The 16477-nt window shown below is 45.3% G+C and overlaps 1 protein-coding gene across 2 annotated transcripts in view; it reads left to right on the top strand.

Annotated features, from left to right (window-relative positions):
* LOC119120001 (AT-rich interactive domain-containing protein 3B-like) overlaps positions 1 to 16477 on the top strand; it is a 42893-nt gene that overhangs the window by 22478 nt on the left and 3938 nt on the right. Inside the window, exons 5-8 of one of the 2 annotated variants that reach the window (XM_037246572.1) lie at positions 13609 to 13792; positions 14766 to 15025; positions 16001 to 16282; positions 16357 to 16446. In XM_037246572.1, coding sequence (XP_037102467.1) covers positions 13609 to 13792; positions 14766 to 15025; positions 16001 to 16282; positions 16357 to 16446 — 816 coding nt within the window. Of the gene's footprint in view, positions 1 to 13608; positions 13793 to 14765; positions 15026 to 16000; positions 16283 to 16353; positions 16447 to 16477 lie in introns of both variants that reach the window. The other variant, XM_037246571.1, reaches the window with a different exon arrangement.

The raw sequence follows: 16477 nt of genomic DNA, 5'->3' as shown, positions 1-16477 counted from the left end.
TTGACCTAGCGTACGCTCTCGTCACCCCGCCGTTCATGTCAAAGTGTCTGCACGCCGGATCTCCGACTTTCCGGTCACGAATAAATTTGATTATCAAAATCAATTTCACATTGTGTAATCAAGGCGAAGACATCTAATTACAGCGGGCAGCTTGGCTCAGATTCCCTGGCAGTGAAGAAGAGGAGGGGTCAGTGGCGGACATTAGCACCGGCCAACTGAGTGCTCATCTATAATGGACAAAGGAAAAACAGAATATGGGAGTTTTTTTTTTTTTTTTTTCCTCCCCCTCCCTGAGTGTATTGACTGTGATAATGCTCGTCATTATTTGCAGTGGAAAGGGCAACATTAAACAGCCAGCGCGGGATAAAAGCGAATATCGGCGGCTAAGTGACTTTAATGCAGGCATAGCGCGTCATTTCGGCCGAGAGGCGCTCGGCCGACCTCTTCTCGTGGCGTCTTAATCACAAGGGAAACAAATTGTGTGGTGGCTCGGGGCAGGGGGACACTGGGGGGGATCCTCCTTTTGCTTAGCTTTTTGCACTTGTCAGAGTAAAGCAGAAGAAGCGCAAGCGCTCTCTCATTACACCCTGTTACCCCTCCTCTTTTTTTTTTCTTTTTGGGGCAGGCACTTTTTTTTTTTTTTCATTCATTATTGTTGGTTTCTAAACTAAGCTCTTGCTTGGGAGGCTCTGTCAAAGTAATTTGCAATAAACGTTATGTCATTTAAAAAAAAAGTGCATACCTGCATATGGCGACCAGATCACCAAGAATACTCGGTGGGTCATTTAAAAAACGGAATTATCCCTCAACCCCGAAAAGTTGATCAACCCCTGTAATCTAAATACTTTGACTGACGCTTGTTAGTCAAGCAGAGGAATCCGCTGATGACTGGAGACAAATGGCCAAGCGCTTTTTCTCACCTCATTCATCGCGGGGGCCTCCAGGCTGCGAGAGGAAAGCAGCAGCGGAAGGAAAACTTACGAGGGATTCCCATTTCCTGCCCCTGCGCTTAAAAACACTCGTGTGTGTGTGTGTGTGTGTGTGTGTGTGTGTGTGTGTGTGTGTGTGTGTGTGTGTGTGTGTGTGTGTGTGTGTGTGTGTGTGTGTGTGTGTGTGTGTGTGTGTGTGTGTGTGTGTGTGTGTGTGTGTGTGTGTGTCCGTTTGTGTGTTAATGGCTAAGGAATTTTAGCAGCTGCCTTAAATCCTGCCTTTGCGGAAAGGAAACCCTTGGCGGACTTTTTAATAAGGAAGACGTGTTCATTTCCTCACTTTCTTGCAGGTCGTCATCTCTTGTCCAGTTGCTCCTTTTGTGCTATTACAATAAGTCGTTAAGTCCCGACTTGGCTGTAATTAGCAGCATGACAAGGTTTTTCCCCAAAATGACAACCAGATTGCAATGCTTGGCTAGATTGGCTCATCTTGTTTTTATTTCTATTTTCAAGATTTAAGATTTTGTGTGATATTGCTGATGGATATTTTTTTTTATTTCGTTTTTTTCATTTAGATATGTTTTGTTTTTTAAATTAGTTAGAGCGTTTTTTGAAAATAAAATTGTAAATTATTATAATATGATTTAATATAATAATTAAATTTGAATTATTGGTTTTAATTTTTTTATATTTGGCTCATTTTAGCTTCATTTCATTTTACTTGTCAATTCCCAGAAAAATGCTTCCAAGCTAATTGTGAGACGCTTCCTCTATCTTGCAGACCAATTTGGCCACACTGACTGTGCCTTTTGTTAGCCAGCTCCTTCCTGTTTTCAGCCATGTTGCTATGGTAACCAGTGCACTGAAGCATGGTATTTGCAAAAAAAAAAAAAAAAATTAGAAATATTAGCGCTCCCGAAGACGTAAAATGAATAAATCATCTTCGATGGGTAATATGCTAGCGTGACGTGCGACGGCTTTTCCCCCGAATGTTTTTCAAATGTGTGGGAACGTTAAATGGCAAACATAAATCATCACTCTTATTCTAGAGCATTCTCCATTATCTTGAGCAGCCACTAATGTCCATGTAATCGCCATTAAACATGTAGCCTGGCTTCTGAAGTGGAACATGCCTTCATCATATCCATTACAATTTTTTATTTTTATTTTTTGCCGGAGATTGGTTGTTTGTTTGGTCGGACAAGGCATAATCGCGTGGAAATGGAGCAGGGTTGTTGTCGTATCACCAGGAAGAAAATGAAAGAGTGATTGTCTGTCAGCGCTGTCCACTTGAGATGATTAATGGCCGCCGGAGAGACACACAGCGAGGGCTCTTCTTGAGGCCTCCTCTTGTTCAGCGCAATAACGAGGAAGTCGGCGGCGGTAACGAAGGCTAGGTACGGCCTAGTGTTACACCAGATCGGGGTTTAATGTAGCCTAGCGCCACGCTAGTGTCACACCGCTAATCGGACGTGCAGTCGCAGCTTAGCGGGGAGCAAACGGCGGGTTATCTGCGCTTTAGAGCTATTCTGGGAGGAGATACTTTCGAACCGTGCCATGAAGTCATCTTGGAAGGTGAAAGGCGTCGAGAAAGAAGGATATCGCAGTGATAGCCAGAGATATGTTCTGTTTGTCATTTGTACATGCATCCCAAAAAAATGTGACGGGGAAAAAAAAAAATGTTGATATGTCTTTGCTTTGAAATACATTGAGGTGTTTGGTGCTTATAACCCAGATATAAAAACATTCCCATATTGTATTTTTGGTCTTTCTATTGTGGGAAGCGCTGGCTTCCCAGCAGGACATTGGAGGAAGTTCCCTAACTGTAACCCTGAGACCATGAGCTCTGTCCACACCAATTACGCCATGAATGGACTCTGGGGGATCAGTGTATGCATTATATTACAACTCTACCCCCCCCCCAGTTTGGCTGTATGCCAACCCCCCCCTCTGGAAACGGGCGAGGCCTTTGGTGAAAATACGGCACTACAATAGGAAGGTTCTCTGGCCTCATTTGGCCGGCCACTTCTGGAAAAGTAGTTCTTTTCACACAGAGTTCCCATGATAGTACAGGATGGGAGGTGGAAGAGCCAGAATTGATTATCCCCAAGGCCGGAAAAATTCCATTGGGCATTTTGGGGCAGTTGGTGTCAAGGCTTTTTTTTTTTTGCCATCCTGTCTGTTCCAAATCCAGACAGTTGCCCGACCGTCTGCTTTCTCCACAAAAAAAAGACACAAAAAAAATCTAAAAGGGGTGAGTATTAATTGCTTTCAACACAAAAGGAGTGCGAAGTGAGTGTCTGGTGTTAGACTTTACAACCCGCCCTGGCTTTTCCCCCCCCAAAAAAAACCCTTCCACACACGCGACCTCTTGGCTTTGTTGCAGCCCTGACACCGCCCCCCGCCGGACCAATTCCAAGTCGTACCCCCGATTCCGACTTTGTGAAAAGCTCTCATGACAGTTGCTTCCAACACAGCAGGGGAGTGTTACACCAAAGTCGCAGCTTTTTTAGAATACCCTGACATCTGTTTACTGCCCGCCCCAGAAATTTCCAGGGCAACTTTGTGGACCAATTGAAAAGTTGAATTAATCTCATGTTGTCTGGCAGCGCGTGGATCACCTTTCACACGGCACGCGCCAATTTAACGCAAAAAGCAAATGACATTTTTCCTACCCTTGTCTTTCCTTTCGTCTTCACCCGCCCCCCCCCCCCCCCCTCCTTCCCTCCCTCCTTCTGTTTATTGTGCTACAGTTACAACCACCAACCACTGAAACTTGATAACACCGTGGGGGATCGGAGCGGGTAGTCGGGCATTGGCCTGCTTGTTGGGGGTGGGGGGGGGCTTGGGCTTGGATTAAGGGGCCTCCCTCCTGTCCTACACGACATGATTAATGATCTCCAAACAAGCGGGGGCTAACCTTTTTTCCGATAGGCCGCCCGCTTGACGGACAGCAGACGAGGGCCCGAGCGTCGTTGCGTCGGGCGGCGTGAAAAGGTGACGGCGGACAAGGGCGCTATCGAGACGGGCTGCCAAGGTGACAAAAGGGGAGGTCAATGGAGGCGCACTCGCCGAGTCAGTCCGTCAGTCGGTTACTATAATCACGCGTCCATCTTGGAAGCGCGCCACAGGAAAAGGGCGGGGTCCCTTACTACTTTTTAATCAGGCCGCCGAGAGAGACGCCCTAACTGCCGCCCTCTTTGAGGCTTTCTTGTGTGTTGATACATTTGAGGAAATAGTTTGTCTTTTTGGTAAACTCCACCCTTGCAGGCAGACAAATTACAAGGGAGGGAATGCGACCAATGGCGGAGGGGGGGGGGGTTGGGTCCTGCGTCGTCTTTGTTCAAAACCAACGGAAATGGTGCTTTTCATGATGTTTGTTTTTATATTCTTAGCCACGTTAGATAAAAATCTCCTTGCCAGCCAAGGCTACTCTTTTGTGCCGCTTCCTCTCCTGATCCCTGCCCCTCCGTCCCCTCCCCCCCCTCCTGTTTTTCCTCCTTTGCCATTTGTTCCAACGCGCCGCGCTGTCCATCTTTAATTACGACCATACTGTAAAGAGATTTAACTCTCTAAGCCGCCCAGCCGGGAGATTCTTAATCACCTTCTTCTCGCACAGAAGAAGGAAAGGTCGCTGCCAGCGACGAGGTCATCAAAGTCAAAATAACAGTTGGACGCCCGGTTCATCCCACGCGGCGTGTTTTGTCTTCGCTGTTATGCGCTGGCAAAAAAAAAAAAAAAAGATGGATGACATCTACTTCATTTGTTTTCCACTAATGCAATATTAATCAGAAGAGCTTACAGTTTGTCATCGAGTTACCTTTTACACTTGATCATTAAGCATAAAAAAAAAAAAAACGACGCGTCGGGCAAATTAGTAAAGCTTCGTCGTACACTCCAAGCAAATGGAGCCGTGGTTTGCCAATCGCCGCAATCTCATTAGTGGCAAATCAACCAAGATTAGACTTGTTTCGTTTTCTTCACTTTATTCTAGCCACCATAAAGAATGTCCAGAAATGCAGAAGTTGCACTCCACTGTGCTACATTAAATCCAAGAAAAACGTCTTTCCAATCGAAATGGTTTCTTTTTTTTCTTTGTTTAATTAGTTCAAGTTCCTTCTTTAAGGAGTAGTTACCGTTTCTATTTCCCATGATCGGTTCTTGGTATCGTTTTCTCCACGTTCCACCTGACTTGAGCGTCGTGCGATGAAAGCGTCGACTGCACGTGAGCCCACCGTAACTCATACGTGGCTACCGGTGGGTGCTCTCCACGCATGGCCGCCCACCCACGCCACACTTGCTCCTCCATCTGTGTCCTGTGTGTGCTCTTAAAGCAACGCTTCCTGGCCTCCACACCCCTGTGATGGATGGCACCAAACACTTTACGGCCCCCAAAGGAGCCCTCGGCCAGTACAATAGCCCTGAGCTCACTTCCAGCGGCCTCGCATGCAGCAGCAGCAGCAGGGCCAAGGCAACAGAACCCTGAGTGCAAAGGGCCCTAATGGAAAGCGAGATGTTTGAAGCTGGATCTGAGCTTTGTTGACGCCGCTGTGATTTGTTGTGTGTGTGCCTGCGCCGTTACATGGATGCAATTAACAGGTTGTGTTCGGTTATGTGATTTTTTTAAATTTTATTTAAGCAACCTGATCATGTGAAGCATATTGCACCTTACCTTGTGTCTAAATAAAGCTGCCTTGCCTTGCCTTGCCCTTCCGAAAGCCAAAAGCAATTACTATCGATGGCAGTTAAAATTTGGACGAATGACCCGCCGCCCCGCCCCCGCCTTATCCATACCTTCCTCCTCTTTTAAAGCGCAGTATCGCTTTTTCAGCTCTCGTATTGATCGCTGCAAAGAAGCTTGTCAGTTGATGGCTCTATCCCTCAATCTGGGTGTCTGTTGACTCAAGCGGGTAATTTTCTTTCCAAGGGCCAGTCCGACTCGTCTGACAAGTGACCGTCGCAGTTAGCACTGAATCAGAAAGTGGAAAAAATGTTCATTTCTTGTCGTAATGCGATGATACAAGTGGGTTATATTTACTTCCATGATTTTTAATCAATAACATTTTCCGGGCGGCTGTCATCAAGGGAAGCGATGTGCTTTCACTTGCTAAAAAGAATACAAACCGTCACATTTTTAAGAAAATTGTGAATTCTGAATTTACTGGATAAACTATTTGGAGATCTTTCATTTTTTGCGAGAATTTTTTTTTAGCAGTGTTTTTATATTATATTTATTTTATATATATTATTATTTATATTATGTGTTTAATATTTTCTTGTTTATCCAAAAAAAACAGTTTTTGTTTATTCCCGGGTATACTCTTAAATCAACCGCGATTTCTTTTTTTATTTTCATTCTAATCCCCTATTATCCCTCCAGCACGCCTCGTTGTCATGTTTTGTTCTCCACATTTTTATTACCAGGCTTTTTGGGTTACTTTTCTCCAAGCCGATCTTCCAGTTCAACGTAAATATAGAGCGGAGGTCATCTGGCTGTCGGTTAAATAAATAGTATTCTTGTTTGTCTGCGCACGCGTATTAGAAATCCAAACCTTTGTGTGCGTGCGCTTTATTTTCCGTTGTGTTTCTTGTCCGACAGACTCCTTCTTATTCATTTGCATGGATGACTGGAAAATAGGCAAAAGCAGCCATGACGATAGGTTGCCGTCAAATACGGCAGTTGGGTGGAGCGACTTGCATTGCCTGCAGCGCTAACTCACGTAGGCAGCACATTTACACGACACGTTTTATCTCCAAGCACCAAGTCGAACATTGTTGTTTGCTGTCTTTTTTTTGTTGTTTAGTTTTTCCTGATATTCAGATCCAAGTCACGACCAATTGTCATTCCGTCCATCCGTCGTCGCGCGGCGACTCTCCATCGGGGTCTGGTCAGTTGATCCTTCGGGACTTGGGTTACAGTTGAAGAGGCCATCTCGCTTTTCGCAATCTTTTCAATACCCTCCCCCCAATTTGGCCAGGTGACCCATCTTCATGACACCAGTACTCGTATTTCTCATTTTCTTTCACGCATCGAGCGCGTCGGGCAGGATCGCTACGTCGATTTATCGTCGTTCGTGGATTGTGCTGTGGAGTGGGAATAATATCAACGAGCCAGCTTCCCGTATTGCCAGCCCACATCTGCTTGCAATATTTTGACACGCCGAGGTTAATAAAGAGAAGGCGGAGAGAAACTACACATAACACCTGTCGAGCAGATCTATGCGGCTCGTCGTACAAGGTCGCTCTCACACATCGCAAAGACACTTTTATGATACAGTCGATTCGCGGCTTGTCGGTCACAGAGTTTTTTTTTTCTTTTATGACTGTTTGAAGGTCGATGCCCGCGTGGCTTCGCGTCCCTATTTATTGCCGTTTTGCTGTTCAGAAAATTCTAATCGCACGCCGGCGCTTCTAATCGTGTCATTTTTAGCGGCTTGACAAGCTCTCCCGCAGCTTTGCGAGTAGCTCCTGGGGAAATTTACAGCTCCCGACTGTGGTTTTGGAGCCTCGCCAGTATTTTTCACTACGGAGTTGACACAGCAGACAAGACAGCTCATTTGAATGTATCAGCAGACTTCCTTTACCGGAATGACGCTGACTAAGAATGTGCTCCCGACGCTTCCTTGGGAATGCGGTGACTTGTTCCTCCTTGTGTATTTATTTGCTCAGTTAATGAAGAGCTTAGAGCAAAAAGGCGAGACGGTAAATGGTGTGATCGGTCTCCGTCGCATCGCACCCGCGCTGTGCTGTATTCCATACATAGAAATTAATTATGGATGCAATTCATCTACTCCATCTGCCCACCAGGTGGCAAAGACTCAAGTCTGTACTTCCTTTCTGGAATGCCACAAAATGCGCACTTTGTTGACACTCATTTTAAATGTATTTTAAGCAGGTGGGAGGAGTGGAACTTTCTCACGGCGGTTGGACTCGATGGCAGATTTTCACTCGGCGGGGCGGGTCTGGAACGTGATGAACAGAGGTTGACTGCATCGACCAACATAATATGGACTTAATTAGATGAGCGTCCCTCACGGTGTGTGTGTGAGTGTGTGTGTGTGTGCGCATGTGTGTGTCCCAACCCCCCTCTGTCAGCTGCGCCTTAGAATAGCAGTGCGTCTATAGTGTAGCGTTACATTGAAGCCACCTTATGTGGAGGCTGCACATCTGAGCACTTGATATGAATTGGTGCCAGACCTAAAGATAGCAAATTCCACACACTCCAGCCTTTTTTACCTTTTATGGCCCTGACCATATATTAAAAATAAAACAAACAGCGCCGTACGTACGGCGAGGCCCCCGGCAATATGCCGCCCCATCACCCGACTCGTATAAACCAAACAGCCTGGCTCGGCCCGACTTAAAGTAAACTTTTGCCGTGTGGAGTCCAGACGGTGTTTCTCCTGTTTGTGTTCTGCGCCGCATCAGCGGAGGCTGTCCGATTAGTGGCGCAAAGATTGCGAGAACGAGAGACGTCGCCTCTGCTTGTAGGGAAGAGGAAGACACTGTTGCTCTCAGACACTTCCACGGGGTTGAGGCTCTGTTTGTGTTAGCTGACACCTTCCTTGAAGCACTAATACACTCTTTCTCCTCCCCCGTCCTTCCTTGTTTTCTTCTTTACGAGAAGCCCCCCCTCCCTCCCTCCCTCCCTCCAGTCTTTTCATTCCATTCATGTCCGGGATGGGAATAATTAACTGTCTGCTGTCCACTGGAATTGCAAAGATGTCATTTTAAAATAAAAGGTTTTTTTTTTCTTTTTTTTATATATATATACTTTTTTTGTTTGAGTAAAATCTCCCAGTGTTCGTTTTCAACTGGCTGAGGGAAACATTAATTTCCGGTCCGTCATGGGTTTGTCCTTCAATTAATTATTTAAAAAGGGAAAAAAAAAATGTCCAGCATGTAACGTCAAAGGTATTTATCTTACCACCACTACTGGCACCAGGGGACATCCAGTTGATTGATTATGGAAGCCCTTTAATGTGGACAGCTGTTTCCTGCTAAAAAAATAGGTCATGGGTCAAATTAAACGACCTTGTTCCTTTCTTGGGGCGTAAATTGAGATAGAAGGCTTGAACGGTAGTGTGAGAAATGGAATGGAAATGTTTTATTCTGGACTGTAGCTAAAGATTATTTTAATCGATTAATTTGTCGATTATTTTGTCGATTAATCGATTGTGTGGTCAGTCGCATGTCAGAAAATAGGTTAAATTCCGATTTGATCGTGTCATTTTAAGTTGTCCTTTGCTATCCTTTTTCATAAGTTTGGGCTTTCCATCTCCCAAGATACTATGGATTTTTGAATTTTTAAAACCGAAGTTGTGATCTGAGACTCTTTTTCAAATGTTTCGCTGCATGCCTTTGCAGAGCTGCACATCATTCTTTTTTTTTTTTTTGGTCTCCACCAAAATGAGTCGCGGCACTAGTAAGGATAATTGATTTGATGAATGAATGGATAGTTGGGAATGTCCATAAATCTAGTTTGGGATATTTTTGTGACATGTCTTTTTCACTTCCATCAACGCCGCCTATCTGCGAGACTCCATCTATGGTCCCCATATCATTACCAGGCTAGCCACTGGAGGGCCATAGCCGTGTGACAAGAGGAAGGACTCGGGGAGCGGTCCAGGAGTGGGGGGAGGGGGGTGGAAAGTGACCTCTGACCCCCAGTGCCATTAATCACTAGGCTCCTGATGGCTGTGTCCCTGGGGGGAAATCAGTCCGGGGCAAAGGATGATGGGAGGTGAAGCCTGCAGCCAATTACAGATGGGCCGGGAGCAGCTGAGTGGACAGATCAGGGCTTTTATAGAGAGATGAAATGAGCACTGGATCGCCACGAGGAGCCCGACGGGGCTCCCTGTCCTTCTCCGTGCCACGTCATCACTGACACTAGTAAAAGGAGCAGACGGCAGAAATGGCCGCTTGTGATGAAGAGGTGTTTGAGAGCGCTTCAATCAGGCCGCGTAGAGTTAAACAGCGTCTTGTCGTTGGTCATGTGACTTTTTTTCTCTTTCTTGAATTGATGAATAATGAACTGCAATAGGCAGGTGTCTAGTGTATTTGCTGTAAAATGGTGACATACTTGCTTTTCGTGGTCCCGGCGCCATTGACTGACGTCCCGTTTTAAAAACACATCTGTCTTTGTACACGTGAAGTGCGGCGCGAGCTGTTTGTGGCCACGCGAGCAGCTGGCCAGGCCATCACCATGTCGGGAGGGGGCGGGGCAAAAGCGCTCTTGTGTCATTTGTTGTGGGCTCATTGTTGCGGCGTGAAAACATGGCTTCTTGCTGACCTGCACTTTAATTCACACATCAATAACCCCTGGCTGATCTCTGACCCTGCTGGTTGTACTAATTGTTTGATGCGGGCTTGATGCCGCATCAAATTAGTGACAGCCAAGCACGGTCGACCCTTTTGATCCGTGTTCTGGAAACGTGGCAAAAAGACAATCAAAACACTTGGTGGGCGGGGCGGGGGTGTGTGTGTCGTTGCCATGTTTATTGTCATCCGCCTCTTGCCACTTGTGTTTCTTGTAGGGCTGAGCGATATGACCTTAACATAAAATAGCAGATTTTTTTTTTCCCCTTCATAAAAATCCAGTTTGCAACCTTGTTTTTCCTTTGCTGACATAATGTAAATGACTGACAATATTCAAAAGATCTATTTTATAACTGTTGCCCAGCAAGTTTTTTTTCCCCCCCTCCCTGAGCATTAACTTGCACACCACAGAAATTGTGGAAATGATCATTATTTAGGTCAAATCAGATCAAATGTAAAAATGCAGAGTCTCGCTTTATTGTGGAAGACACATTACAGACAACTAGCATTATTTCAAATGCTCACGATCATGTACTTGTATCAATGTCGGTTTGCCGAGCAAGCTGACACTCATGTTAACTAGCTTTGCAGATTAGACCAATGTTTGCCTGCTGTGACATTTATCTGCAGCTTTGGTGAGCCAAGCACAGGAATTCACCTGGAGTTCAACATTTTATTTATTTATTTATTATTTTGTCGGTTTGTTTATTTGTTTGCTTACTACATCCACTTTAGTCATTTAAAAATGACTTCAAAATACTGTTCATACACTTAAAATAAAATAAGAATAAATTCCTCAGATTTCCTTTCATGTTCAAATACATATTTTTAGAGTATCACATTTTAAAACCGCGTATTTAAAAAAAAAAAAAAGGTTAAGCACTTCTTTTTGTGCAAATATTAGATACGTGTTACCTTTCAACTTTATCTGTCACGTGTACGTTGCGCAGGCCTTATTGTACAACTATTAGAAATTGATTTGAAAATGTTGACGGAGAAATATGTCGCTGGTCTGATTGACGTGTGAACTCTGTACTTAAAATTTGACACCTTACACAGACCTTATTTTTATACTGCCTGACAACAGACAGCCCGTATCCTCTACGACCTGCTGTACACACCCCATTGTTGGCGCCTAGAATGAGGAAAGAACATTTCCAGAAAATTCTTTATTGCAATCTCTTCACATGACATGCACGAATGAATGAACCGGCTCCCAGCCCTGCACTTGTTTGCTTTTTGACACGATGACAATCTCGGAGACTGGGACAATTCATCGCATGGCCGTGTCGCAGCAATCTTGGGAGTGGTTGAGTCCAGAAGCAGCACGTGTCTTAAAGACATGTTACTAAAATGAATCAGGGCTAATCTGGGTGGCCTGATCACGACTATCTGCCAAAGTCATTAATGAGTCCAATTCCAGGTTAAAGGGCTGAAGGATTGGCGGGAATTAAGCGGGCAGGGCCACTCTGCGTAAGAGTGGGCCCCCGTGTGCTCGCCTCGGGCGTGCGGATTTACCGCCGCAATCCTCTAAATGAGCTTCATTATACTGGACGATCCTGCAGGTTCCACCCACTGCTGTCTGCGGATTAGCGGGTTGCCGCACTCCCCTCGATCTCCCTCCCTTCCTCCCCACTTAGGCGTGTTGCACTTTTTGATTCTCTTACATAGTATGGCAACAATTTGTGTCTCTATTTCAATCCAGCAATTAAATTTTTTTTTTTTTTTTTAGAAAAAAAGAGATAAAGGGACTTTTTTTTTTAAAATGGAAAAACATACCACTGGACTAAATTTGGTTTTAATATTTAATTGGTCAGGTTTATGTGGCCCAGACGTTTGGTCACAATCATTAGTCAAGATACATAACAGACCGCAACTCCGATCCATTAGCTATATTAGAACGTAGACACTTATGTATCGGTGTGAAACTCGAGGCCCGGGGGCCGAATCTGGCCCATCACATCACATTGTGGCCCACTAAAGCATAGGAAGAAAATTTCATTTTTTTTCTTAATTTTCAACAGGCATTACTTTCCTCCACCACTACCATCCCTTCTAAACATAAATTGAACAGTAGTTGTTTATTTAAATATTTACTGCCACGATTTCTCATGAATTCTGATTTCAAATAAAATATGTGCTTTACAGTATTAACATTCAACCACAAGGGCAATGATGTGACGTATGTGATAATTTAACTCTGCATTTATATTCTTTGTCATGACAAATTTTTTTTTTTATCGAAGGCTACTGACCAAAGTGAATTTGACATCCCTGGTTTCGCCGAACAAAAAGTGCGACACTCGAGGAGGGAGACATCACAATTACTTTCCCCGCGTTTGTCCGTGCGATCGAATTGCTTTCAGTCAAATAAGAAAATAATGAGTCGACAAGTGAAAAGAATCAATGATAGACAGATTGACAACACCCTCCTTCACCTCCCTATCTAACTCGGCCCACTCCTCACCGCACGCACCCTTGCAAGCTTGAGTGCAGATAAGCTGTTGACAAGATTAATGCATCTGTATCAAAAGTCTCGAGCTGCTCGGCTTTGTGCTGTTTGCGAATCCCCTTTTCCAGGTCAAGCCAGATTGCCTTAACTGGGCTAATGTGTTTTCAAGCCAAATTTAACAGGCGTGGCGGACACATGCCGGCCTGCTTGCCACCCTGACAAGATAGCCTGCCTGCCATTTTCATTTGTAGCAGCCATTTACTCATTTCTCGGGTTCATTTAAAGGCAAACTCTTATAGATTGTGTCCAAATTGGAACCATATTGACTAAGCCAACGTGCAGAAATTAGTCGAAAGTATTTTTAGGGATGTTCGATGCCAATTATTTTCAGACCAATACTCAATTTTAAGTAGTCACCGATACCAAGCACCAATACCACGACATACATTTTCCCCCAAAACAATGACAGATAATTATAAAGACCTATATATCTAAAAATATTTTTTTTTTCTTGAAATTACATGAATCGCCATTTTCTTTTCTACTAATTACTAGTTTCTGATGGTAGGTCCCAAAAGGGCGGACGCCGTCACGAGTACAGATACCTTAAAATAAACCCGGTATTGCCACCCACCGATACTTCTCGCCCATTCCTAGTGTTATTCAATATGATGATGCAGTATCTCAGATACAATTGTCTTGGTTGCTATTTTCCGCATCTCCAACCTTGTTTGAAATGCTGACAAGCCTCAACAATGGAAAACTTGTCGGGCTACTCTGTCACAAATGCATGTGCAAACAAGAAATTCATTGACATTACAACCACGTGATGCCTCTTCCGCTTAGATGATGACTCAGAGTGAAATCATGTATGTTTTTTTTTTTTTTTTCTTCCCCCTCCTACGCCAGGCACGCCGGTCAACCGTATTCCCATCATGGCCAAGCAAGTGCTGGATCTGTACATGCTCTACAAACTGGTGACGGAGAAGGGAGGCCTGGTGGAGGTCATCAACAAGAAGATCTGGAGGGAGATCACCAAGGGACTCAACTTGCCCACCTCCATCACCAGCGCCGCATTTACCCTGCGCACACAGTAAGAAAACAAAATGGCCGCCAAGTCATCCTATAGTCAGTCTTGAAGTGAGTGACTTGTTAAATATTCTTCTTGTTCCTCCTTTGTTGACGTATTAAATTGCGGCCACAAAGACAGAACAGGAGTCGGCCATTTTGAGGAAATTCTTAATGAACTGCAATTTCTGGGGAGTTGTTCCAAATGAGCCCTAATTGGAAACATTTATACTTGACGGATGGCCAATGATGATTTTCCCCACACAGTCTAATTGAGGCCCATTAATTGCTGTTTACAGCTTTAATTATATGCCTAATGTATATTCATCTATTGTCGAGCAGTTCCTTTGCGACGTATCAAATACTCTCACGGGCCACATACTGTATGACCCCCAGTTTGTGTTTGTGTGAATCCTCACCACCGTATTTGCACACATTCCATTTGTCTCCTCCACCGAGCCACTTCCCCTTCTCACGTCCAATCCCCCGCGTCCATTACATCACGCTGATCGATCCCTATTGATTTTTTTGCTGCCATCGGGTGGGTTCAGAGTTCACCGTGACTAAGGCGGCCGCCTGAGTGACAGCGTGAAGCCGGAAAACGCTTCCGACGGTGCCACCGTACGGGATGGTAAAACTGGAATGGACTGTCACACCACATTGTCCACTAATAAGGATGCCCTAATGAAGCTTCATGTATTTTTAATGTGCTCCGCAGGCTCTATCTAATGGACGCCGGGGCTCTTAGCGCCTTATTGATCCACCGTGATGCAGTCAGCATACATAATAAAACTGCATGTTGATTTTAACGTGCGTTCTAATGGCAGAGAAAACACTGGAGCTGTGACTGTGCACGCAGTCCATGACATCAGCACAACACTCAGCATGTTTTGTACACTTTGACAATGCGTCATGACACATCACAGTCTCCTCAGATTATTAAGCTATCGCCTCAATTCTAGTATTTCAACTCAAGGCATTTGTGTTTTCTCCCACAGGTACATGAAGTATTTGTACCCGTACGAGTGCGAGCGTAAGGGCCTTAGCTCCCCGGGCGAGCTCCAGGCCGCCATCGACAGCAACCGGCGCGAGGGCCGCCGCCCCAGCTACAGCAGCAGCCTCTTTCGCTTCTCGCCGTCGCCCAGCACCGCCCCTCACATCCTCTCGCCTCCCAAGATGCACCTCTCGGCCATCGGGGCCGGCACCTCCGCGGCCCTCAACGGCCTGCAGTGTTCGCCGGGCTCAGTTCTGAAAAAAGGTAATATGCTCACATTAGGTACATAGAATATAGAAAGTCTGCCATAATAAGAATAACATGCTTACTTTGGTATTATTGTTTATTATTGCCATCATATGGAGAGCTGTTTTTAATATATGAACATCAAATGTCCATCCGTATTGATTGTTTATGCCATAGTTGGCTTGATGAAGCGCTTTCCAGTGAGAGGAACGTCGGTGACTAGATGTAGATAAATGGCGCCCTCTGTCGCCTGTTTAAAGTAACTGCAACCAGTCCCTGCATACAATGTGTCCATCCCAGGTTCCAGTTAAAAAAAGAAGCCAAAGAAAAGAAAAATGGCAACCAAGCAGCGGTTAATTGTACGTTGTTAGTCATTTTATACACAGTATAGATCAGGAACACAGTGAGAAAGATGAAAAATAAGTCATAGATAAATAAATAATGCCAGAAAAGGAACACATTTCCCCAGTTGAGTAAAAGGGCCTTAACAGACCTAAATTGAAAATGTCTTGCAGTTGAAGTTTGAAGACTATTCAGTATTTTTTTTCACTTAGTGGTGCCACCATTTTACTGCAAATGTTGATTATGATATATTCGGTTAAATTGTGGATCGGGTTGTTCTTGGGCTTTTTACTAATACTCTGAGTTGTCCACCCCGATTCATTTGCTCATAACTAGCAAATATGCCCTCCAGCATTTGTGCTAATACTGTGATTTAGGGATGCGTAGCGTGCGCGGTTGGTATGCATGTCCAGGTGTAGTGTGGGACTTAAACAGTCCGACCTGCCTGGGGCTCCTGAGAACCTTGAGACTAACAAGTGATTAATCACACACTTCCCACGCCGCATTAACTTTGAAGACCCTCGTTGACATGACAAGGTTCCTGCTGAGGGCTGTCATTACCACAGGAATGTGAACCCGCTGTCAGCATTCGCAAAAGCAATGCCGTTGCGGCGAGAAGGTGATATATAAACAATTTTCCTCCCCTTCCAGATGACCTGACTCCTTCCATGATGGCGGCCAGGCCTTCCATGGCCCTGGCGCTGGGGCAGCAACAGGTGGCGGGCCTGGCACGCGCCGCCACGCTGGAGCAGCTCCGAGAAAAGCTGGAGACCACCGGGGGCGGCGTGGGAGAGGGCCCCGAAAGGAAGATGGCGCGGCTGGCTGAAGAGCAGCAGCGTCTCATGCAGCAAGCTTTTCAGCACAACCTGCTGGCCATGGCCTCGCAGATGCCCATGAACCTGCGCCTCGGGGCCCCCGCCATCACCCATAGAGGTCAGAACCCTCCCACCGCCGTACGTCTATCTGCCTGATGGGAAAAAAATGAGTTTTTGGTGTTATTCCAGAAGAGAAGCAGCAGGACATGTCTCTGAGCATCTCCACCAATGGCAACGCCAGCATCACTGTTTCTGTGGAGGTCAACGGCACAATGTACTCAGGTGGGTCAAATGCAGACCAAGCCCGTATAGC

Source organism: Syngnathus acus, chromosome 3 (assembly GCF_901709675.1).
Source record: "Syngnathus acus chromosome 3, fSynAcu1.2, whole genome shotgun sequence".
In the NCBI taxonomy this organism is placed as follows: Eukaryota; Metazoa; Chordata; class Actinopteri; order Syngnathiformes; family Syngnathidae; genus Syngnathus; species Syngnathus acus.
The sequence above is the reverse complement of the archived record's forward strand: the minus strand, read 5'-3'. Positions and strand labels throughout refer to the sequence as shown.